The sequence below is a fragment of the Oncorhynchus nerka genome, linkage group LG18 (assembly GCF_034236695.1).
Source record: "Oncorhynchus nerka isolate Pitt River linkage group LG18, Oner_Uvic_2.0, whole genome shotgun sequence".
Lineage (NCBI taxonomy): Eukaryota > Metazoa > Chordata > Actinopteri > Salmoniformes > Salmonidae > Oncorhynchus > Oncorhynchus nerka.
In genome coordinates, this window is record NC_088413.1 from 52,286,834 (window position 1) to 52,313,476 (window position 26,643).

Sequence of the window (26,643 nt, forward strand, 5' to 3'; positions counted from 1 at the left end):
GGCTAATGTCTAGATGTGACTTGTTATAGAAGATGGACATTGTCGTAGCGTTGACTATCATTAAATGTCAAGACTGTTATATTATCAAATCAATTCTCTATGTGTAATTATTCCTTGTGTGATTAAACTAATCATGTAACTTTAATTAACTAGGATGTCGGGGCACAACAGGAAAATGTTTATAGAGTCTCTATTTCCTGAATTAACTCTTCGGATATTTTCATATCTTATCAATTACAGTCTTCTATCAATGTATTATTACCTCATCAATCTCATTCCCGAATGTTGTAAACCATTGGATATCTGCACGAACCCTAGCATCAAATCATGAATCAGCGATATACAAATTGGCTTAATTATTTATTTACTAACTAACTAATCAATCACATAATTACATAAACATACACACAATACTTCTACATTGATTACTGACATAATACACTGAAAAGTCCCTAGTGGGCTAAGCCATTATGACAGCTTGGTAGACAAAGGAAAGGGTTGGGGCCAGCTCAGGAGCGGAAAACTCAGAGTGGAACCCCGTACATACACTGCAGTCATGGAAATGCTTATACTTTGAACATGAACAACCGCTCATTCGAAAATAAATTGCAATTGACATATTTACGAGTGTATGCCTTTGTTATCCCTCTCTGCGATTGCCAGTACGTCTGCTGGATAAACTGTTGACAGAAATCTCTGGTTTGTCCACCAGAGATCAAAGTCTTTCGGAGTTTTAGCTTGTTATAATGGATACGTCAAAGTACCATTAAGCAGTTCGACTGGTTGCGTTTACCAGACTAAAGTACTTAAACAGCTGCAGCCTGAATAATTGTTCTGTAGTTTGTCGATTTCTTAGCCATTTCAAAGTGGGAATGATCTCCACGTTCTCTGGTCTTGTCCTTTGGTAGAGTTGCCAACCATTTCAACATGTAGCGACAGCTCCATGTTTTCTTGTCTAATGTAAATTTTGTCATAAGTGTTTTTTATACTGGAGTACAAAAGGGGGTGTTCCATGACACCGATGTAAACGTCTGTGCTCACGGGGGCGTGGCCACTGACTGATCATAAGTTACTATGAAAAACCATTCTCATTTAGAAGACTAACATCACATGACATCTTTCCAAATGTATTCCTATACACAATCATTTATTTTATACAACATTCAGATGCAAACTCGATAATTGAGAAGTGTATACAAACAAAGAAACAGTGATGTGTGTTTCCTGTCCTTCATGAGGTCACCAAATGAAATAAACTCGACATAACTGTTCCTTAAGTGTCCACGGACCACTCCAACTGCTTGGACTACAGAAATACTGTTCAACTATTTATCCTTTTGATGTCCATTTGTCTCTCTTTGTTAAAAAGGGATTTTCAACTTTCATTTCGGCAGAGTGGGGAAAGGAGTTTCGGTATTTACAACCATCATAAACCTGTGGTGGGAGAGAGAGGGGGGGGGGGGGGGGGCTAGGATCCTCACCCAAAAGGGGCACGTCATGACAACATGTACTGGAAATCAATGCATTTTGTTTGCTCCGTCATCAATTAAGGAGTGACTCAACCTAGGGCTGTGGCGGTCTTAAAATTTTGTCAGCCGGTAACTGTCATGCAAATGACTGCCGGTCCCACATTAATTGACCGTTAATTCACATAAACACGTTTAGCATCTCCAGGCCTCCACACATACAAGCCACTGATGTGCGCATTTTTTTTTTTTTTTTTTAAAGTTATTTTTTATACACCATCACAATAAATCCATTATTTATTTTAGGCAGGTATAAAGAAACATTATGATATGAAGAAAATGTATTTCAGAAGAACAAAATAGCATCTTCTGAGTCAGTGAGTACATGTATGTTATCTGGCTATTTGCCATGCCATTGGCAGCCTAGGCTGTAGGCTACTTCATTTAGCAGACAAGATTTGCTTATTAATCCCAAGCCATTATTTTATATTATATAACTTTATAGTGGGAAGAATATAATTCAACTTTGATGACTAAAACAGAAAGGATATTCTTCACATTCCTTAGTGAGGTGGCTATGTTGAGCATAAAGGTGATCATTTGAAACAGGTCCTATACGCTAGATTTACAATTAGTCTATTTGGCAACTTTAGGTGTGAATGACAAACCTTAGAATGTCTTAAAAATCAAAACACATATGGGTTGCATGATGTGCCTATATTGATTCCTTTAAAAAGTCACAAAAAAAGCTTGCGCTCTGTTCCTTGCGTTAGTCAGGCTGCACACGCTGTTCTCTCATCAAGTAATAACACTCTCACCCATGAGACTATTCTGAATTTAATCTTGTCTTTACTAATATGTGAAATTAGTTTGGATTTAGAATGGGCCATTATCAAATGGACAGGGCAATGAGCAGGGGGAAAAGACATGTCATCAGTATGCACTCGAATAGCGAATGGAGGCTGCACTTTCCAATGCTTCCTTTTTCACTCATGCCGGGTAGGCAATGTGCTTAATATTAGCAGCTTGAGAAATAAATATAGTAGCAGCTGGGATCCTCCTCTTTTTAGTGGCTACCATTAAAACGTTCACACCAGATTGCATATAGAAATGTCTGGGCTTATAAGAACCCTTATTTCACACCACGCATCAACCACTGTTTGAGTAGTAGCCTTTGCTACGTGACAGGTGATATTTCACCCAAACTCTGTATGCCATGGGCTCGCCAACCTACCCAGCGCTTCATTTGGTAAACTAAGTGTAATCAGTTCAGGAACATCGATAGTATAAAAAAATGTTTTACAACAAAACATTTTTCATTAAACTCTTTACAGCCCCTCTAACTGTGCACTCGATAAAGGAATGAAGGAGAGAGAGGAGGAGATGGAAACGCACGGCGGTGTGATATTCTGTAGCTAAATGTCAGCCTATTAATTTAGAAAATAGTACTAGTCAATTTAAAATCAAATACAAATTCACTATAGTTGTAGGCTAATTCAGTATGCCGGCCTGCACAATCAATGAACCAACAGCATCACCAAGGCCTGTAGGCCTACATTCTATCCCAGCCATATGGATAGAACGTTTGGAGCGTAGCATAAGGTAACCAGCCCATCCAGTATACATAATAATACAGTCCACACAAAAGCAATCACTACAGTTTGATCCATTTTGGAGTATAGGCTAGACCAATTATGTACCAAAGTGTCTTTCTGCCGTGCGTATTAAGTGGTAGGCTATTAGGCTATGTGTTGTATAACGGCACAATCATTATTTTAATTCAGGCTTTTTTTCAGGCTTGGGCTCATTGGCCTATGCATACAGTATGCATAAGTTCCAAAATGCGTATGCGTGTTCTACATGCGAGGTCTTAAATGCTTTGAATTAATCATCACCTTAGAAATAATTGGCCATTATGTTGTGTTTAACTTTGATACAAGATCCACATATCATTTGCATTGACGTCAGAGGGATTAGAGGGACAATAGAGCGCTGAGTACCAGGCCATTAGAGTCCTGCCGATCGTTAGCGAGTTGGGTACTACAAATGCATCAGCCCCATTAATGTACAAATCGCATAGGAGGAGGAGATTACCATGACGCCAACAGTCACTTGGAATTAGACTGCGGTCATGACTCATGACTGCTGGTGTGGTGGTAATACGACACCTGCTGGTGTGGTGGTAATACAAAATAGCCTCCAACACTCTACTCAGCAAATTGGATACAGTCTATCACAGTGCCATCCATTTTGTCACCAAAGCTCCATATACTACCCACCATTGCGACCTGTATGCTCTCATTGGCTGGTCCTCACTACATATTCGCCACCAAACCCACTGGCTCCAGGTCATCTATAAGTATTTGCTAGGTAAAGCTCCGTCTTATCTCAGCTCACTGGTCACCATAGCAACACCCACCAGCAGCAGGCGCTCCAGCAGGTATATTTCACTGGCCATCCCCAAAGCCAACACCCCTTTGGCCGCCTTTCCTTCCAGTTCTCTGCTGCCAATGACTGGAATGAATTGCAAAAATCACTGAAGTTGGAGACTTATATCTCCCTCATTAACTTCAAGCATCGGCTGTCAGAGCAGCTTACCGATCGCTGCAGCTGTACACAGCCCATCTGTAAATTAGCCCATCCAACCTACTACCTACCTCATCCACATATTTGTTTTTTGTTTTTTCTGCTCTTTTGCACACCAGTATTTCTACTTGCACATCCTCATCTGCACATCTATCACTCCAGTGTTAATTGCTAAACTGTATTTCCTTCGCCACTATGGCCTATTTATTGCCTTGCTTAATTTGCACACATTGTATACAGATTTTCAATTGTGTTATTGACTGTACGTTTGTTTATCCCATGTGTAACTCTGTGTTGTTTCTGTTGCACTGCTTTGCTTTATCTTGACCAGGTCGCAGTTGTAAATGAGAACTTGTTCTCAAATGGCCTACCTGGTTAAATAAAGGTGAAATAAAAATGTTTTAAAAAATACGGTCACCGCAACAGCCCTGACTCAACCTCATATTTCCAATGTATTCCTTTATACTGAAGCAAAAAAAGCAAAATAGCACTTCTTCCAAATCCTTGATATCATTTGGATACTATGGCATTCACAAATAATCTCTATAGTTGCTCAATACCATTATAAACCACAGGTAATGCTGAAGAAATGCTCTCTGCTGGGTCAGCTGTGGATGCTGCTGGCTGATGCTGCTGCTGCTTATTGGGAAGGTCTGTGATTGGCAGCCCATGCAATGAATAATAGATTCCCAATGCTCTCCGCTGGGTCAGATGTGGATGCAGCTGGCTGATGCTGATGCTGCTGCTGCTGCTTATGGGGAAGGTCTGTGACTGGCGGCCCATGCAATGAATAATAGATTCCCAATGCTCTCCGCTGGGTCAGATGTGGATGCAGCTGGCTGATGCTGCTGCTGCTGCTTATGGGGAAGGTCTGTGACTGGCGGGCCCATGCAATGAATAATAGATTCCCAATGGAGCCTCTAGGCACACCATGCTAAATGTTTTTTATGTCAACACCTCCTTCAGGAAATACTGCCATTGATTTCTACAATCACAGCAGTTGGTTAGTTCGCCTGTTTTCAAATCAGCCACTGCAGAGATAATGAAAAAGATGATCCACTAATCTGAATGTAACTGGGTGTGGAAATAATATAAATAAAGCGGGCAAAAGAGAGACGGGCACCTCGATACTCTGGAGCAGCGTTGATTCTGTCTTTGGGGTCATTTTCTACCTAAAAGCTGAGACTAATGAATAACTTATTCAGGAAGAGAAAAGTGAAGCTTAACTCTGCTATTCTCATTCATCACGTGAATTACAGAGCATGGCTCCTGGGCTTGCTTGGTGGGTATGTCATATGTACAGTTGAAGTTGGAAGTTTACATACACCTTACATTTAAACTCGGTTTTTCACAATTCCTCACATTTAATCCAAGTAATAATTCCCTGTTTTAGGTCATTTAGGATCACCACTTTATTGTAAGAATGTAAAATGTCAGAATAATAGTAGAGAGAATGATTTATTTCAGCTTTAATTTCTTTCATTACATTCCCAGTGGGTCAGAAGTTTTCATACATTCAATTAGTATTTGGTAGCATTGCCTTTAAATTGTTTAACTTGGGTCGAACATTTCGGGTAGCTTTCCACAACATTCCCACAACAAGTTGGGTGAATTTTGGCCCATTCCTCCTGACAGAGCTGGTGTAACTGAGTCAGGTTTCTAGGCCTCCTTGCTCGCACACACCTTTTCAGTTCTGCCCACAAATTTTCTATAGGATTGACTTTGTGATGGCCACTCCAATACCTTGAGTTTGTTGTCCTTAAGCCATTTTGCCACAACTTTGGAAGTATGCATTGTCCATTTGGAAGACCCATTTGCGACCAAGCTTTAACTTCCTGACTGATGTCTTGAGATGTTGCTTCAATATATTTACATAATTTTCCTACCTCATGATGCAATCTATTTTGGGAAGTGCACCAGTCCCTCCTGCAGCAAAGCACCCCCACAACATAATGCTGCCACCCCTGTGCTTCATGGTTGGGATGGTGTTCTTCGGCTTGCAAGCCTCCCCCTTTTTCCTCCAAACATAATGATGGTCATTATGGCCAAACAGTTCTATTTTTGTTTCATCAGACCAGAGGACATTTCTCCAGAAAGTATGATCTTAGTCCCCATGTGCAGTTACAAACCGTAGTCTGGCTTTTTTACAGCGGTTTTGGAGCAGTGGCTTCTTCCTTGCTGAGCGGCCTTTCAGGTTATGTCGATATAGGACTCGTTATACTGTGGATATAGATACTTTTGTACCTGTTTACACCAGAGTCTTCACAAGGTCCTTTGCTGCTGTTCTGGGATTGATTTGCACTTTTCGCACCAAAGTACGTTCATCTCTAGGAGACAGAACGCGTCTCCTTCCTGAGCGGTATGACGGCTGCGTGGTCCCATTGTGTTTATACTTGCGTACTATTGTTTGTACAGATGAACGTGGTAACATCAGGCATTTGGAAATTGCTCCCAAGGATGAACCAGACTTGTGGATATCTACAAAAAGAAATCTGAGGTCTTGGCTGATTTCTTTTGATTTCCCCATAATGTCAAGCAAAGAGACACTGAGTTTGAAGTTAGGCCTTGAAATACATCCACAGGTACACTTCCAAATTGACTCAAATGATGTAAATTAGCCTATCAGATGCTTCTAAAGCCATGACATTTTCTGGAATTTTCCAAGCTGTTTAAAGGCACAGTCAACTTAGTGTATGTAAACTTCTGACCTGCTGGAATTGTGATAGTGGAATTGTGATAAGTGAAATAACAACTGTTGGAAAACTACCTGTGTCACGCACAAAGTAGATGTCCTAACCGACTTGTCAAAACTATAGTTTGTTAACAATATATTTGTGGAGTGCTTGAAAATGAGTTTTAATGACTCCAACCTAAGTGTTTGTAAACTTCAGACTTCAACTGTATGTTGGGGTTTGGTTGGATTCACATAAACATGCAGCCATAGCTTGTGTTGAGGGTAGGGTCAACACACATAGACCCTTGACTCTGTCTCAAATTACCGTAATGACCATCTGTTTCCAGGATAATAACAAAGATCTCAGCAGACACTCACCAAAACAGTGTGACATTTGCAGTTTCATCAGTTGAAAGTGAAAAAGAGCTGTCTAAGACGAATAACCTGACATGATCTGGCATACGATATCCCCATTATGTTTCTGTTACATTTTCTGTGTTACAGCTGTATGGCACTAAAAGGCACTATCTAGTACTTGCTGTTGGGACATTAGTCCGAGGAGGTTAGTACAATCTGCTGAGACTGATTCGGGGAATAGTGTTTTAATTGTGGGAATCGGTTTGAACACACTGTCAATTCCCTTGCATAAACTGATGTTGGATTCTTAACTGGTGAAAGGTGAGGTTGTTTTAGGGATGCGTCCTTCGTTGCCTGTTGAGGGAATCGACGTTATCCATGGGAATAACTTGGCTAGTGAGCGTGTGTGGCCTGTCGTGTCTTCATTTCCGATGGTTTCCACTAAGCCACGCAGAGGTGTTCTCTGTGTGCGCGTGACGGGTTCCATGAGCCGTGGCCACCTGGTCACTGCGTCGGCTAATGATGACATTACAAAGAAATCTGTCACTACTTTTCCTGTTATTTCGTTATCTGTGCTCCGCTCTGATCTAAACACGGAGCAACAGGCTGACTCTAGATGAGAAGAGTTCATTACCAAACTGTGGCTGTGGAACAGTTGGGAGATGTCGCATGGCTATTTTCTGATGTTCTGATGAGAACGTGGGTGACTTATAGTAGTTTTGGTGGAGGTTATTAGTCTGGTTGTTTTTCCAGCTAAGCTTCCTGAGGTGGCGTTAACTTCCCACGACAATGTTGTTGTACATCTGGGTGTGAGGAAAACCTATAATTACATACTGAGACATGCTTAGGTTAAAGAGGGATGTTTCTGCCTTCATCAACCTGTAACACCAGTCGATTAACGGGTAAACCTAATCAAGCTATTAAGCAGGTACTGCTGTTTCCTATTCCCGTACTCAGCCAGCCTTTTGAGTATCTGATTATTGACTGTGTTGGAGCTCTACCTCACTCTAAGAATGGTAGTAGTTACTTGTTCACTGTGATGTGTCAGACCACTGGGTTTCCTGCTGCCTATCCTCTCTGGCCTATCACGACTAAGTCTGTGCTAAAAGCTTTGACTCAGTTTCTCGCTGTTTGGAATCCCCAAGGTCATTCCGAGTGACCAAGGTTCTAATTTCACCTCTAATCTGTTTGCTCAGGTTCTCCAACAGCTCCATATTAAACACAATTTGGCGCAGAGTCAAGGACCGCTGGAATGTTTCCATCAAACACATTGTTGAGAGCTTATTGTACGGAGATGGAGGAGCGGTCCTCCAGGATGACTGGAAGTCTCCTGAGCCACCTCAGTCCTTGTTATCGTGTGTGTGATTTCTGGCGACGCCTGTACACCGCTGGTGAGATGGCTAAAGAGAAGCTATCATCTTTACAGGGGAGGATGAAAGGTATATTTGATCAGCGAGCTAAGCCTCGTCACTTTAGTCCAGGTGACCAGGTTCTTGCTCTGCTGCCAATTGTTGGTTCTTTTTTTCAAGTCATGTTTCAAGGTCCATATACGGTTGTGCACCAGTGCACTGAGCAAAACTATCTAGTTTTCCGGAATGGAGGAAAACGCACCAACTGTGTCATCTGCGCACCAACTGTGCCAACTGTAAATCTGCTAAAGCCCTATGATGCTCATTCCTCTGGGGCCGAACTGGGAGTCCACAGAGGACAGTAAACCTGTTATTTTGGCCGGTACTGGATTGCTGGGTTCTTCTTTTTGTCATGCTAGATCCGTGCATGGTGAGGAGGATGTCCCTGGTCCTGACGATTGCGTACTGCAGGGTAGATTGAAAAATTCAGTCACTGGATGTTTTGGATAGCCTTCTCGCTCATCTACCTGCTGATAGGCGGGACGAGTTGGTCGGTCTGATTGAGTTTTCCAGTTGTTTTCTGATACACCTACAAGTACAAACTTAATAGAACACGATATTGACATTGGGGATGCTGACCCCATCCGTCAGCGGTTCTGTAGTTTCTTGAGCGAAACGGCCTTGTCTGGATGCTGAGATTGATATTGCAGTCTTCTTTCTTCAGCTGGGCTTCTGGGCAAACAGATTTTGTACGGACTATTGTAAGGTAAACCGTGTCACTAAGCCAGATTAATTTCCTCTTCCTCGGATGGAGGACTGCATTGATCAGGTCGGAGCATCTAAGTTTGTGAGCAAGTTTGACCTGTTAAAGGGCTATTGCCAGGTGCCACTGACTAGTAGGGCATGTGACATCTCTGTCTTTATTACACCCTCCAGTCTGTACTTTTATTTGGTTATGAGTTTCGGCCTGCGTAATGAACCTGCCACTCTTCAGCGCCTTGTGAACAGGGTTGTCTCCAGTCTGGTCGGTTGTGCTGTTTATCTGGATGATGTAGTGGTTTATGCAGATACCTGGGAGGAGCATCTGTCTCTTATTCAAGCCTTGTTCAACCACCTGGCTGCTGGTTGCCTCACTATCAATCTGGATTCATGTTTGTTGGCTCAGGCGACTGTTACGTACCTTGGTAAGGTGGTTGGGCAGGGTGAAGTTTATCCTGTTCGGGCTAAAGTGGTAGCTATTGATGCTTTCCCACCGCCAACTACTAAAAAGGAACTGATGGGTTTCTTGGGAATGATTGGTTATTACTGTAGTTTCTGTAGGAACTTCTCTACCGTAATCACTCTGATGACAGACTTGCTGAAAGCTAAGGTGGTCTCGTCTGGTCTCCTCTGTCAAAAGGCTTTTGGGGATGCAAAGAGGTTGCTTACCTCAACTCCGGTGCTGGCTGCTGCTCTCGTGGATTTGTCATTCAACTTGTGGGTGGATGCACTCAGTCTGCCGAATTCTTTCTCTGTGATCTTGTTTTCCTTAATAGGATGTCGGTGGGCAGCGCCGGCCGGGTCGTCAGCTAAACGGGACACAACTGGGCTCGGGTGTGTCCCCGGGGATAAATACCTTTGTTTTGGCACCTCTTAGCACCCCTCATTATCATCATCTATACACAAAACCATTCACTTACATTACTGACTACACACATCATCATTAGTTGTATATAGGTATAAAATATATTTTTGTAATCCCTTGATCTCTGCGTTGTCTCCCTTTTTGTTAAAGGCTACGAGCCGGTTCGTGACAGAACACACAGCCGACCAGGGGGTAGTCAGCAGGGTGTGTTCCCATGCACTGCATGAAAATAAGTATTTCCGGGATCGTACATTCTCGATTACACATTAACAAGGATTTCTGGGATCATATACTCATTATTGGGCATTAACATAATGACATTTTCGGGTGTGTAAACTGCATGACACTCGCGCTTGCAAAGGGTTGTCACTAGTTACCACAGCCACAAAGTCAAAATTAACTATATTGTAAACATTTCTTGAACATGTTCTGCTTTTTAGTCTCAATGTAAGGTTAGATTTAGACATAAGGTTAGCTGTGTGATTAAGGTTGTTTAAAGTCATATTTTAAGAAAACTTGTAGAAAAAGGCAGGGTTTTCCATTTGTGGCTGTGGTAACTAGTGATAACCCTTGGAAAGAGGAGATGTCATAGCATCATGTCAGTACACACCGACCAACTGGCTAGTACTACTCACGTTGGGGCAGGAATATATGAATTTCAGTGTCAGTTAACTAGAGAGATCCACTCACTGTCCTAACATAATTCTTTTAGCACAGTTTTTCAAAAAAAATGTCAAGCCTCTCCATAATATTAGCTGTGATTTCAACAACAAGACTTAACTTTGTTTATTATGAAAGACTTCAAAAGAACTGAGGTAAGGGAACAATTTACACAGTAGGTCAACCGCGAAGTGTTAGGCCACAAAAGCTCAAAGAATGGGACTGCCGAGTGCTGAAGCGCGTGGGGCGTAAAAATGATCTGTCCTTGGTTGCAACACTCACTACAGAGTTCCAAACTGCCTCTGGAAGCAACATCTGCACAATAACTGTTCGTCGGTAGCTTCATGAAATGGGTTTCCATGGACGAGTAGCCGCACGCAAGCCTAAGATCATAATGCGCAATGCCAAGCGTTGGCTGGAGTGGTGTAAAGCTCGCCACCATTGGACTCTGGAGCAGTGGAAATGCGTTCTCTGGAGGGATGAATCACACTTCACCATCTAGCAGTCTGACGAACAAATCTGGGTTTGGCAGATGCCAGGGGAACGCTACCTGCCCGAATGCATAATGCCAAGTGTAAAGTTGGGTGGAGAAGGAATAATGGTCTGGGGTTGTTTTTCATGGTTCGGGTTAGGCCCCTTAGTTCAAGTGAAGGGGAATCTTAACCCTACAGCATATAATGACATTCTAGACGCTTCTGTCCTTCTAACTTTGTGGCAACAGTTTGGGGAGAGCCCTTTCCTGTTTCAGCATGGCAATGCCCCCGTGCACAAAGCGAGGTCCATACAGAAATAGTTTTTTCGAGATCGGTGGGGAAGACCTTGACTGGCCTGCACAGAGCCCTGACCTGAAACCCATCAAACACCTTTGGTTTAATCGGAACGCAAACTGCAAGCTAGGTCTAATCGTGCAACATCAGTGTCCAACCTCAATAATGCTCTTGTAGCTGAATGTATGTAAGTCCCCGCAGCAATGTACCAACATCTAGTGGAAAGCCTTCCTAGAAGAGTGGAGGCTGTTATAGCAGCAAAGGGGGGACCAACTCCATATTTATGCCCATGAATTTGGAATGAGATGTTTGACAAGAAGGTGTCCACATGTAGTGAACCATCACCACCACCAACACTCACCTTGATGAGTGCCTCCAGTTCAGCAGGCATTACACAGCGGTGCCTCTGCAGGAACAAAGCTTTCTCCAGGGTGATGCTGTCCTTCTGGTTGCTCTCGAAAGGCTGCTCCAGGGCCCGGAAGGCCAAGCCGCCACCCACCAAGTAGGCCACCACCACCACAAACACCGCCACCACTGTCTTCCACTTCATCACAGAGTGGAGGGCCAAGAGGTCACCGGTGGTGTCCATGCTGGCCACCACGCTGGCGGAACGGGAGGAGACGGAGAGCCGGGGTAAGGGGCAGTGGCCGTTGGCCCCCTTGGGATCACAGCCCATCGGGTTCTGCATGGCTGCCACACTGGCCTGGACAGGGCTGGATTGGACCATCCCTGACTGGACCTTCTTGGGAGGGACCAAGTTGGTTTGGACTGCCACTAACAGGAGGAGAGAGAGTTATCGTGTTAGCAAACTATTGTTTTAATGAACCTCTAGGAATATAGCATTTTAGTTTGTTATTACAGGGCATTTTGACAATGTTGACATTGACCTTACCTGCCCTGAATAATACCCAAAAGCAGTCAAAGTTCAAGTATGGTGCATTGTCCTCTGCAGTTCTAGACATTAACGGAGAGGCAGATGGGATAACTGTATTCATCTATCGGAGCAGACTAATGATAGAAGCCATTAGTGTAGTACTCAGCCTGCAGCCCTGGACTGATGCCCCATTCCACCCTAGGGTAGAATAGCGTTTCATCTCTCTCTCTCTCTCTGAGATCCCAGCAGGCCATTGCGATATGTAATAATGTTACCACAGTGACAATTGTTTTGTATTCAACCCTCGATTCTAATTTCCACAGCCGTATCTAAATGGCATTATGCGGTGGGTGTTTTGATATCAAGGGAAGGACAAGTTGTTGTTGACACACAGAGACACTAAGAACATTGACAAGAGTGTGCTTAAAAAATATATACACTTTCCTCTCCGAAAGCAGGATTCAATCTCTCTAATAGACAAGCGTGGCCAGTGAGAGAGGGGGATAACTGCCACTGGTTCATTGCTTTGCGAATGGGGTGTGCAATAAATGCATGTGAATGGGGAGGGGGGTGGGGTCACCCAAGGTGGGGGACTTTGTCAAGGAGGCATTCATATTTAGATCTCCTCCTATGGGAGATTGTTCTGACTGAGCCCCAGGGAGGGTGGGAGGGGCCTGGCTGGGTTTCACCATGATGCAATACCTAACACTCTGTTTTAAAAAAAGAGCTCATTGTTCATAGGGAGGTGCTTCTTTGTTTAATTTGAGAGATTGACTGGCCATATGGCTATGTAACGTGCTAGCCCATTTTTTATTTATTTTTAAAGTGACACAATCTAAAATGCCCCTGTCAGTATTCTAGAAGCAAATATCTTATTGTACTAAAGATGTGTTTGTGTAATTGCAACAAGAAGCCTTGTTTGCAGGATATGTCATACTTTGCATACTATATGTAATGTATTAATTTAATACATATCTGGGATAATATGCGTAATTTGTGAAGAATTGTATTTTTATATTTAAACTCTACTTTTTGTGTATTTTACTGCGTTATACATTTACTACACTACCACATACTATGTTCCTGTAACAACTGTAGCATCCTTTAGTATGAACACCAACACAACCTGTCATGAAGACTCAAGGACATCAAGGAAGTTTCACTCACTTACAGGGATCGAAATTATGTTAGTCCATCCTTTGGCATGGATCACAGTTTAAATTGATCAAAACAAACTGTCATCAGGACGGGAACACACAGCCGGAGATTCACCAACATCAACACCAACGCGGCCACATTTAGTTACCACATTACCGGTGCCTAGGAAAACATTTTCAAGCTATTTTTAGGACAATAAGGGCAGTTTGCCAGACACAGATGAAGCATGGTCCTGGACTTAAAACTACTTTCGATGAAGATTCCCCATTGAGCTTGCTTTTTAGTCCAAGACGAGGAGTTTGGGAAACTGACCCAAAAAGAGTAACTTCACAATTAAGGAATTCACAATTAACTTCTTAGGGTGGGTGGGATTATTTTTAGGAAGACATTTTGTGTAATATTTTCAGACCTGCAAGCTACAGAAAGGGGCCTGCTGATGGATATTATAGAACATCCAACTCTACAGCCCACCCATTCAAGTGTCTTGACTCCTCTGACAAAACCATGAATTGGTTTGCATCGTTTGGGATAAATGAGTGGAATGGAATAAATGGGCACTACAGTTTATCATACTTGGACGAGTACTTTATTAAAGGGGTTGAGCTATTTCTCTACCACTAAATCTGCATCCGTCTAAAAATAGCCATTCAATTCCAATCACAAATGGTTCCATCATTATTAGCATAACTCATGGTTGTAATGGCGATCTAGATTTGAAACCTACTGTGGCTTTGAAATGAATATTATGCTCCAAGTTCAGCATTCACTAAATATATAATAGTATTCAAAGCAGTGAACCCGCCTCCTGTTGAGTTCCATAGTTTCACAAGATTTGATTATGCAGGAGAGTAGGCTAATGCTTTTATCCAATACATTCCTCCTCCCCATCTTCCACCGCTCTCTCTGTCTCTCATCCAGACTTTACCAGAGGAATACAAAGCTGACAGGACAAAAATAAGTGTGATGTGATGCACTGGAGGATCATCAAAGAAAAGCCAAATTAAACTGCATGGATGATAAAGATGATATTTTTTTCTTGATTGATTGCCTGATATTGGCTGGTAAATCCTGGATATGATGATGCCATCCACAGGCCATTATGATGATGATTGGAGATCATGATATGATCATTTCATACCTCCTGTCCATGTTTACAACAGAAATATCTTATTCCAAGCCACACAAAGTGCAAGTGTTAAATCTGACACCTAAACTTTTTGTATACTGTTGGGGCACAGTAGCCTGACTACTCAAACTCAATTATTCCGCCGCTCTGTCGTTAGCTGAAAGAATAGTAGAGCATCCCTATATAGTTCCCATTATGAGGTCTGTGAGTACAGGGGGCATCTCCATTGAGACAAACTCCATTTTGAAGTAGTCCATTTTTTTCTTCACGATTGGCTGATCCCTCCTGATGAGCCAGTTGAACATGACTCCAACGGGGTCATTAAGAGGGATCAGCCAATAAAGTTGGAAGTTGCACCCAGTTAACTACATTAAAATGGTGGAAGCCCTCAATGGCGTTGCCCATGCTAAATCGGCCTTTTGGCCACTAGAGGCCTCTATCATTCTCTATGCGTTACATACTTTAGTCTGAGACTGCCATCATTGAAGTCGTTTGTGGTGACGAGAGGCATTATACAAAACAAAGTCATCAGCAATTGGATTATCTCTAAACCATCAGAAAATCAAAGCCAATGACGAATTTTCAAACCAGCGCTTTACCCACGTGTTCTTGCTCTGGCCCAACCCATCGGTTTCTGGACCAATCAGATATCCCCGAATGTGTACGCATTCGTTCCGTAACCTAACATAGCAGGTGTAAAAGAAACGCCTGAGCGGCATTTAATTACTTCTGATCTTGACGAACCGATCCAGTAAATGTGGAGGAGGAATTATGACAGAGTGTAGCTTTATTAATGCCTAAAAGTGGAAGTCGTGTCACAGGTTCTCCTTCCATTTCCCCTGAAAACCGGATGCATCCAGTTGCTCAACATATGTTCGAGTCAATGTCTTAAAGGGATACTTCGGGATTTTGGCAATGATACCTTTTATCTATCTACCCAGAGTCAGATGAACTCGTGGATACCATTTTTATGTCTCTGCATGCTGTTTGAAGGAAGTTGCACCAGCGCAATTGCTAATTTGCGTTAGCGTAATAACTGGGAGTCTATGGGTATCTGATTGCATGCTAGCTAACTTACACGCCCTTAATAACCAACAATGCAGTTTAAAAATAAATAAATATATATAACAAATAAGGTAGAGGTAAAGTGACTATGCATGGATAATAAACAGAGAGTATCAGCAGTGTAAAATTGGGGGGTGGGGTGGGGACAATCCAAATAGTCCGGGTAGCCATTTGAGTCTTATGGCTTGGGGATAGAAGCTGTTATGAAGCCTTTTTGACCTAGACTTGGCGCTACGGTACCGCTTGCCGTGCGGTAGCAGAGAGAACAGTCTATGACTAGGGTGGCTGGAGTCCTTGGCAATTTTTGTGGCCTTCCTCTGACACCGCCTGGTATAGAGGTCCTGGATGGCAGGAAGCTTGGCCCCAGTGATGTACTGGGCTGTATGCACTACCCTCTGTAGTGCCTTGCGGTCTGAGGCAGAGCAGTTGCCATACCAGGCAGTGATACAACCAGTCAGGATGCTCTTGATGGTGCAGCTGTATAACTTTTTGAGAATCTGAGGACCCATGTGAAATCTTTTCTGTCTCCTGAGGGGGAATAGGTGTTGTCGTGCCCTCTTCACGACTGTCTGGGTGTGTTTGAACCATGATAGTTTGTTAGTGATGTGGACACTAAGGAACTCAACCTGTTCCACTACAGCCCCATCGATGAGAATGGAGGCGTGCTCCGGCCTCCTTTTTCTGTAGTCCACAATCATCTCCTTTGTCTTGATCACGTTGAGGGAGAGGTTGTTATCCTGGCACCACACTACCAGGTCTCTGATCTCCCTACTCCCTGTAGGCTGTCTCATCATTGTCAGTGATCAGGCCTACCACCTTTGTGTCGTCGGCAAACGTAATGATGGTGTTGGAGTTGTGCGTGGCCATGCAGTCATGGGTGAACAGGGAGTATAGGAGGGGACTGCGCACGCACCTCTGAGGGGCCCCTGTGTTGAGAATCAGCGTGGCAGATGTGTTACCTACCCTTACCACCTGGGGGCGGCCCATCAGGATATCCAGGATCCAGTTGCAGAGGGAGGTGTTTAGTCCCAGGGTCCTTAGCTTAGTGATGAGCTTTGAGGGCACTATGGTGTTGATCGCTCAGGTGTAGTCAATGAATAGCATTCTCACATAGGTGTTCCTTTTGTCCAGGTGGGAAAGGGCAGTGTGGAATGCATTAGAGATGAAATCATCTGTGGATCTGTAGGGGCGGTATCCAAATTGGAGTGGGTCTAGGTTTTCTGGGATAATGGTAGTTGAATGTGTTATTACTCCAACCTTTGGAAAAGTGAAAAATTGTCAAGTTTTCATTTTTGTCAAAACCAACTTTATATTGAAGAATTCCCTTTGATTTGATAGCCTGTACATATGCAGTTCAGCACGAGACGACTGTTAGACCCAATTTGTGTTTCTGCGCATGAGCATAGCTAGCCAGCGTTGCCATGGCATCACCTACAAGCATGATTGGGCAGTTCTATTGGGGAAGCAGTTTATGCCCATCTTCATACTGTACTGTCTTTGGATCGGCCAATTAATTATACTCGTGAGCAAACATTCCAGAACTGCAGGTGGCAGTAAATCACCAACCTTGGCTTTATACCTGTTCAAACAACACAATATACAGGTGGCAGTGTGCACCATTTCAGTTTCGTTGCAAAGTCATTGAAGTAGTAGAAGAAGAAAATGTACTACTTCAAAATGGAGATGGCCTCAATGGCGCTGCCCATGCTCTCATATACGCCATACTTGGACAGATACAATGATGCGATGTCTATCATAAATCTATGATCCAGACTCATTGTGGAGAAGAAGCTAACATACGTGGGCGTGGCGTAGCGTTTGGCTGGAACAAGGAGTCTGGGAAGCCAGGCAAGTGGCACAGTGGGAGGCCAGAATATTGATTTATCCAGCCTAGCAGCTGTAGATGGGGAAACATCACATGAAAGGAGTCTGTCTGTGTGGGTTCAGTATGGAGATTAAGAGTGGAGGACCACATTCAAATACTGAATCAGATAATAGCATGCGGAATGTAAGTAGAAAGGCTCTGTCTCTGCCCAGTAATTCCCAATTGGCCTGAACGACATCTCCCCAGCAGCTGTCCTATCCCCGCCTCTATCTATCCCTAACGAAGAGCACACTGTAGCCTACCACACAGCTGAGCACATAAGGGATGGAGAAGAAAGAGATCCACTCCCAACCGCCTGGCGTCATAAAAAGCACATTGCATGATTGTAAATGGCATTAAAGCTCCTATTTTAGATTAAATAAACACAAAATAAATTATTTGAAAGAAAAGCTATAGCACATATTCACATTGTAACTAATTTTGTCCAAGTCACACAGTAAAGATGCTGAGACAACTGTATTCCCAGGTTCTTCAGTCAACATAGAACATCCTTGCACACAGCTATCATTACACAAACTCCACTTTTAGAGTAAAATGTACATTTACTAACCTTGTTGTTCCGGGTCCAAATTGACTTGTTTTCTAGGGTTTTCCAGTGGAAATTTCATAGCTATTGTTCTTCTCAATAAACACAAAGACCATAGATCTGCTCAATAGCGCTTGAGAAAATGTAGAAAAATAAAACAAATGTGCCAGCGCCCTTGTCACAAATATGTATTATTGCTGCTTCGAATGGCATGATAAAATATACCCGAAAAGTAAGGCGAAAATGTGTCTGGAGCAATGACAGGGTCTGAAGCCATAGATGTTGCCTATCCTTCTCAGCTTGACATGGGTGGGTGCACCCCAGCGGTTGATAGTAATGAGGTTTATGTATGTGTACTGTCTATCGCACCACTCAGGACCACCCTATGGGCTACAAGACATTTCGCACGCCAGACCACTTGAAGAAGGCTCCGAACAGAAGTGGACAACGAACGCATTTAGAACAACGAACTTCACACAAGGATGTGGATGTAACCCCACCAAAGGAAGAACGACGTTTCTTGGATAGTAGTCTATCTCTCCATCAATGGACGATTTTCTAAAAGTACTAATGATATTACCACTAATACTGTAGGCTCATTATATACATGCTAATTAATAAATGTCTAAATGGTTTACTTACTATTTTGTGACAGGGAGGGATAGCGTCTATCCTCCTTTTTCGGTTAATTCCCACTCCACTCCAATCACGATTGGGTACCGGCGTGTAGGCACATGGCGCGGGAGTAAAAGTCATAAATGATGTATTCAAGCATAGACAACTAAAAAAAACATTACATCATCCGATGTTGGAGAAATCATACATAATGTATCAAAATCAATAGCCTACATCGAGACCAGTAATCTCTGCAATACTGTCACTGTGCCCCTTAAAAATATGCCATTAAATCTTGCGCTGTTATTTTGAGGTTCTAGATAAACAGCACTTGTTTTATAAGGATGCTTGAAATGCATTTAAGATACAACACGCGCTTTCATTCAGTAGGCTACATTTTGTTTAAAAAAAAACTGAAATTAAATCAAATTATTGTTATTTTTGCAGTGGATCGGCCTTGCTGAACGAAGCACCTTGCCGTGATGTTAATAACATCAAAATGTCCTATGATTTGCATATTATGTGTTGAATTATGCATCTGAGTAGTATAATTGCATATCATTCAACCACTAGTGGACACTTAAAAAAAATAAAAATTAAACAAACAAATGGATAAATCATTTAATTTCATTTTGATACAGTTCATTGAACATCTCACTGTTGTTTAACAAATGTATAATTATCCAGAGAAACCATTACAATGGTATTCCACAATGAGAAAAGTGCACCCCCAGAAACACTGAGCGGCTGTAGTTGCTATAGACAATGCTTCCCCAAGAACCTTCAACCAGTTATTATGATAGACAGCTGTCTGACTTTAAACTGAAATAGAATTGGCATACCAAGTGTAAAAACTGTCTGCAAGGAAAGCAAGCCGTTGGTTGGTGATATACTATCGTAGTCATCCTATTGTGGGCATAGATATGTGAATAAATCAAATCAAAGTTTGTTGGTCGCTCACACAGTTTAGCAGATGTTGTACCGTGTGCAGCGAAAAGCGTATGTTACTAGCTCACAAACAAAGCAGTAAAACGTCAAACAAGTGCACAAATATATATATTTTTAAACATAAAAATAAATCAAGAAATGTCATAACGAATTAAATTAACAACCCAAACAGCACTAACAGTAATCCAAATGCAATCTACACGTATACAGACAGGATGAATTTACACAAGATAAAGGAAGAATGACATGTACAGCAGTAGATATATTACAGTGAGCTATGTCAAGAATCCAGTATATACATACAATGTGGTGTGTATAAACAGTGTAGGCCTAAGCCTAACTAAAAAGCAATGTACAGTAGTAGAAATACAATATGTGTAAGAAAACAATATTCAAATACACAGTACAAAACCCCATTGCAATATTAGAGGTGAACAACTACTAGGGCATGTCAGAGGACATTATTCAGAATTAACGCATCTGCATTTAAGAGGTTAACAAGAGGGTTTCTACCTGCATATAGCCTACCGTTTGTCAATGACATGTACACATTGAGGATAGATTGTTGTACACAAAGTTGTCATTAATACAAATGTATGGCTGACATGACCCTTGTCCCTATGGTTCATGTACTTAACATTTAAATATGTATGTTTTACACAAGTAGCTACACAGAGTACAAAACATTAAGATCACCTTCCTAATATTGAGTTGCACAAATTAAGAGTTGTTGCCTTTAAACACTTCAAGGGAGATATTTCAAGCTTGAGGCTCATAAATGATCACTACTCAGGAATCTGAGAGGAAATATCGTGCAAATTGGTAAAAGTAGAGAACATTGGTTTATGATGTAAGTGGGCTGCCCAACACTGCCAACACTCCAGCCTTGAGGGAGAGTTATCTGTCCCACTTGTGTACTTCACCACACAGCTGTAAAATAAATCATAATACTTTGCTCATAATGGGCGGCACTGGGTCAAAAGGTCCCTTAAACAAAACAAGGAACATGGCAGCAATAGCAATATGCTGTTGACAGCATGTTCCTTTGACCAAAGAGTACTCAAAATAGTGTTCATCAGATTTTCTTTTTTTCTTTGTGTTTGGAGAAGGGGTATTTATCACCTTATCTTTGATTGGCCGTTGCTGTTGAGCGAGACCATTTACTGTAAGTGTGTGATGTCATGTCTGGCATGACCCCATCTATTGACTACTGGTATAGGCCTATACTGTTAATGGTATGGGGTAATTGCTTTCTGAAATCAACATGTATTTACAGTGCCTTCAGAAAGTATTCACACCCCTTGACTTATTCCACATTTTGTTGTGTTACAGCCTGAATTCAAAATAAAACATCCTTTTAGAAATGTTTGTTTATTTATTGAAAATGAAATACAGAAATATCTCATTTACATAAGTATTCGCACCCCTGAGTCAATACTTTGTGGAAGCACCTCTGGCAGCGATTACAGCCGTGAGTCTTTCTGGGTAAGTCTCTAAGAGCTTTCCACACATGGATTGTGCAACATTTGCCCATAAATGTTTTCTAAATTCTTCAAGCTCTGTCAAATTGGTTGTTGATCATTGCTAGACAACCATTTTCAGGTCTTGCCATCGATTTTCAAGTAGACTTAAGTCAACTGTAACTCAGCCACTCAAGAACATTCACTGTCTTCTTGGTAAGCCTGCTTGGTAAACCTGCTGAAAGGTGAATTACTCTCCCAGTGTCTGGTGAAGAGCCGACTGAACCAGGTTTTCCTCTTGGATTTTGACTGTGCTTAGTGTAACAGGGTTGGTTATCTTTCCCCTTGACACTGCATAAATATGTATTTTATGTTTATGTATTCTAATTGGTTGGTTCAAGTCAGATGTCAATAAGGTGTTATGTCATTGGTCATGCTTGCAGATAGGGGGAAATCGCACGTGTACATTTTTCCCAGTCTGATTTTGACATGCAAGCGGTAGGTCACATACTGAAATACTGTATTCTATTTTCATATTTACAATGTGTACGAGTTCACTATGTACATGTCCTGATGTGTCTATATATGTGTACGGTACCTGTTAGATATTGGAGGCATTCTGGGATGTGCTTTGTACAATTATTGCTGGAAGAGATGGGTTAGCTAACATACTCTAATTGTAATGGACACATTAGCTCCCTGCTAATTCACAGTTATTTCCAGATTTATCACGAATCTACAGCCATCCACATACTGTTGTCCTGCACATCTAATGTGCTTCCTTGTGTCTATTGTCAGAAAAAACACCAATCAACTGGGATCGCTTGATTGACAATCCTTTCTTTAAAAACACAACGCAATAAGTTACGAAGTACGATTACATCTGTTACACTGGTGCCGAGACCAGCGTACTTGTCTTCACTGGACAGCTGTTACATTAGCTCCATTCTGTTTATTTTTTATCCTGAAAAAGTCCCCAGTCCGTAACGATTACAGAATACCCATAACATGATGCAGGCACCACTATGCTTGAAAATATGGAGAATGGTACTCAGTAATGTGTTGTGTTGGACTTACCCCAAACATAACACTTCGGTATTCAGAACAAAAAGTGAATTGCTTTGCCAACTTTTTTGCAGTATTACTTTAGTGCCTTGTTGCAAACAGGATGCATGTTTTGGAATCTTTTTTTATTATGTACAGGCTTCCTTCTTTTCCCTCTGTCAATTGGGTTTGTATTGTGGAGTAACTACACAGCCATTAAACTCTGTAACTGGTTTAATGTCACCATTGGCCTCATGTTGAAATACCTGAGCAAGATGATCAATGGAAACAGGATGCACCTGAGCTCAATTTCGAGTCTCATAGCAAAGGGTTTGAATACTTTTTTGAAATAAGGTATCTGTTTTTTATTTTTAATACATTTTCTAAAATTCCTAAACCTTTTTTGCCTTGTCATTATGGCATATTGTGTGTAGTTTGATGAGGATTTAAAAAAAATATTTAATCAATTTTAAAATAAGGCTGTAACGTAACAAAATGTGGAAAAAGTCAAGGGGTCTGAATACTTTCCGAATGCACTGTAGCTATTGGATTTCCCTGACTCTCCCTCAGCCCGGTGAAGCGCCTGCCTCCCCCTCGCTTTGGTAGCTAACTCAGCCTGTTTATATTGTAGTGAATAAGCTGGCTTGCAGGGTCCTCCATATTACATCACACCCGGAAAAACATTTTCAGACATGGCATTCTTCAGAATTCAGATCTGTTTTATGTAATAACCCCCAAAATCAAAAAGTGAGGTGTAACTTTGTATTGGGACTTTTGATGCATATACTAATGCAAATCCATATGTTACAAGTGGTTATGTTTATACTACCTACCCTTTAAAATCAGGGATGTATGCTGGTGTGCTTGGACTGCCACATCAGGCAGGTTGTTTAAAGGTTTAGTCTCAAAATACTCAGTACAACAGGGTTGCTACAATAATTCAGTGATTACCACTTACATGCAATTTTCACTTCTCACGAATTACCTTGCTAGCTGTCTGGAGACAATTGCAGTGCTGCCATGTCTTTCCCTCTCTGTCCTGTGGCAGGAAACGCAGTAAAGCACCACCATCTTGTAGGAAACCGTTGGAGGTGCATTCTCCAGAGTCATAACTGCTGCAACCAATCAGAGCACACAAACAATTAATTCAACCACAATTAATTCTATTTGGTTAACTATTTAACTAACTATTTAGCTGTCTTATGAGTTGGGTGTAGAAGCTGTTTTAGTGTCCTGTTGGTTCCAGACTTGGTGCGTCGGTACTGCTTGCCGTGCGGTAGCAGAGAGAACAGTCTATGACTTGCGTGTCTGGAGTCTTTGACAATTTTTAGGGCCTTCCTCTGACACCGCCTGGTATAGAGGTCCTGGATGGCATGGAGCTCGGCTCCAGAGATGTACTGGCCAATGTTCCCTCTAATTGTGTTTGGCACTGAGCAAATTTCAGGTCTGCTGAGCGCAAACTTGAAAGTTGTGAAAATTCTGTGCAACTTCCAGCACATGTTTACTGTAAATGCTGAGGCTGTACCCGCTACAAGTTACAGTTTTATCCGTGGCCAAGTAGGCTACTGTGGCTATTTGATCATAATGTAGGCCTACCAGAGTGGCCTGAAATCGATCACAAAATTCAAGAAGAAAAAAAATCGCACATAGGCGTTATGACCTGATTTAGTTCATCATCGTTGTGTACATTCACAGACAATGACTCGTTACGGCGGTAACAGTTGAGGAAAGATGCCAGCTCTGAGAGAAGTCCTCAGTCAGCCCGCTCACATTCACAGACAATGACTCGTTACGGCGGTAACAGTTGAGGAAAGATGCCAGCTCTGAGAGAAGTCCTCAGTCAGCCCGCTCACATTCACAGACAATGACTCGTTACGGCGGTAACAGTTGAGGAAAGATGCCAGCTCTGAGAGAAGTCCTCAGTCAGCCCGCTCACATTCACAGACAATGACTCGTTACGGCGGTAACAGTTGAGGAAAGATGCCAGCTCTGAGAGAAGTCCTCAGTCAGCCCGCTCACATTCACAGACAATGACTCGTTACGGCGGTAACAGTTGAGGAAAGATGCCAGCTCTGAGAGAAGTCCTCAGTCAGCCCGCTCACATTCACAGACAATGACTCGTTACGGTGGTAACAGTTGAGGAAAGATGTCAGCCCGCTCACATTCACAGAGGTTGGATTAAACCCTTCAATACTGGAGGAACATATTGCAGTATTATACAATATAGTTAGGGAAAAAGTGTGGTAGAATTCATAGAGTTTTGTTGCTGTTAAATAGAGTATGAAGTAGTATGAATAGAGGAAATCAAAAAATAAATAATTCAAGAGCAACTACCACAAATGAAAGACAATGCAAGATCAGCATCCATTAGAATTATAAGGTTGAAGTGGTGTATGGTATGCTAAGAATATGATAGACAAGAAGTAGGATTGGCTAGAATAGAGACAAATGTGATCGATCTGGACGCAGTGCCAAGGTCTTGCCATAAGGTAATAGTAAAGGGGGAGATGACCAAGGCAGCATCCATCATATTGACAGCCTGGTTTGTCTGAGAGTAGCAAGAAACAGAATCCAATAAAAATAATATTTCAAATTGAGAGAGGTGAATTACACTAGCTGTGCTGCATGCAAGGTCAATATTATTGAAGTCACAAATATTTCAGACGCAGAGTAAACAACTCTGGTCTAAATAAGGGGGGAAAAAACGCCAAAACTCATGAACAACGTACAAGTTTTGAGCAAATGATACTTGTAAATGTTTAGAAAGCTTAATTAAACACATGGAGACTAATTTAAGCAGAATGAATTGTTCACTCTGTTATTATATGGACATGGTACAGAGCGTGAGCGCTCAGACACAGACGATGAGTCCCATACAATGAATCTGTCAGCATTTGGACAACGAAGCAAGAGAAACAGGAGCAGAAGCAGCGATCACTTCATTTTCTCATACAGGTACTGTTTATACTGGTTTCAGACTGTATTTGTTGTGTTTTTAATGCTGTGCTTTCTGGGAAAAAGTATGTATTTTGTCTTGATTGTTGTCTTCTAGGGTTTCACCAGAAGAGGGCTTTTTTGCAGAGTAAGAATGATTTTTCTAAACTTTTAATTACTGCTTTAAACGCTTTTATAAATATAGGAGAAGATGGTAAAGTGTGAAATAGGCTGCTAGATATAATAAATTCAAGATCACTTCAGAGCCCTAGCAGCTCCTAGCAGTCTCACCTACAGTACATAGTTCCCCTGTAAACTAACCATTCCGGCTTACCATTATTTTCTCTACAGGGAGAAATAATTAATGTACATTGAATGTATTGCTAATGTAACAAATTAAATATTGTCCAGCTGACTGTACTCTGAAAGGTACTCTACATGACCAAAAGTATGTGGACAGCTGCTCGTCAAAAAAAATCACATTCCAAAATCATGGGCATTAATATGGAGTTGGTCCCCCCTTTGCTGCTATAACAGCCTCCTCTCTTCTGGGCTTTCCCCTAGATGTTGGAACATGTGACTTGCTTCCATTCAGCCACAAGAGCATTAGTGAGGTTGGGCACTGAAGCGGGGCGATTAGGCCTGGCATGCAGTCAGCTTTCCAATTCTTCCCAAATGTGTTCGATGGGGTTTAGTTCAGGTCTCTGTGCAGGCCAGATAAGTTCTTCCACACCGATCTCTACAAACCATTTCTCTATGGACTTTACTTTGTGCATTACATTGAACATTTAAGTCATTTAGCAGACGCTCTTATCCAGAGCGACTTACAAATTGGTGCTTTCACCTTATGACATCCAGTGGAACAGCCACTTTACAATAGTGCATCTAGGTCTTTTAAGGGGGGGGGGGGGGGAGGGGGGGGGGAGGCCAGAGGTCTCTGTGCAGGCCAGATAAGTTCTTCCACACCGATCTCTACAAACCATTTCTCTATGGACTTTACTTTGTGCATGGGGGCATTGTCATGCTGAAACAGGAAAGGGCCTTCCCCAAACTGTTGCCACAAAGTTGGAAGCATAGAATAGTCTAATGTCATTATATGCTGTAGCGTTAAGATTTCCCTTCACTGGAACTAAGGGGCTTAGTCCAAACATGTAAAACAGCCCCAAACCATTATTCCTCCTCCACCAAATTTTACAGTTGGCACTATACATTGGGGCAGGTAGCGTTCTCCTGGCATCCGCTGCTCTAGAGTCCAACAGCGGCGAGCTTTACACCACTCCAGCTGACGTTTGGCATTGCGCATGGCTGCTCGGCCATGAAAACCTATTTCATGAAGCTCCCGACAAACAGTTTTTGTGCTGACGTTACTTCCAAAAGCAGTTTTGAACTGTTGCATTTTTACGCACTGCTCAATTCAGTACTCTGCGGCCCGTTCTGTGAGCTTGTGTGGCCTACCACTTCACAGTGTGGCCTACCACTTCGGGGCTGAGCCATTGTTGCTCCTAGATGTTTCCACTTCACAATA

The 26,643-nt window shown here is 42.1% G+C and overlaps 1 protein-coding gene across 2 annotated transcripts in view; it reads right to left on the minus strand.

Moving 5' to 3' along the window:
- Window positions 1-19,021, minus strand: part of LOC115146071 (potassium channel subfamily K member 10-like) — a 30,000-nt gene extending 10,979 nt beyond the window's left edge. The window contains exons 1-2 of one of the 2 annotated variants that reach the window (XM_029687847.2): window positions 18,760-19,021; window positions 11,845-12,257 (exon numbers count right to left, since the gene is read on the minus strand). In XM_029687847.2, the coding sequence (XP_029543707.1) occupies window positions 11,845-12,257; window position 18,760 (414 nt within the window). In that variant the 5' untranslated portion in view covers window positions 18,761-19,021. Of the gene's footprint in view, window positions 1-11,844; window positions 12,258-18,141; window positions 18,518-18,759 lie in introns of those variants that run through there. The other variant, XM_029687846.2, reaches the window with a different exon arrangement.
- Window positions 19,022-26,643: the final 7,622 nt, after the last annotated feature.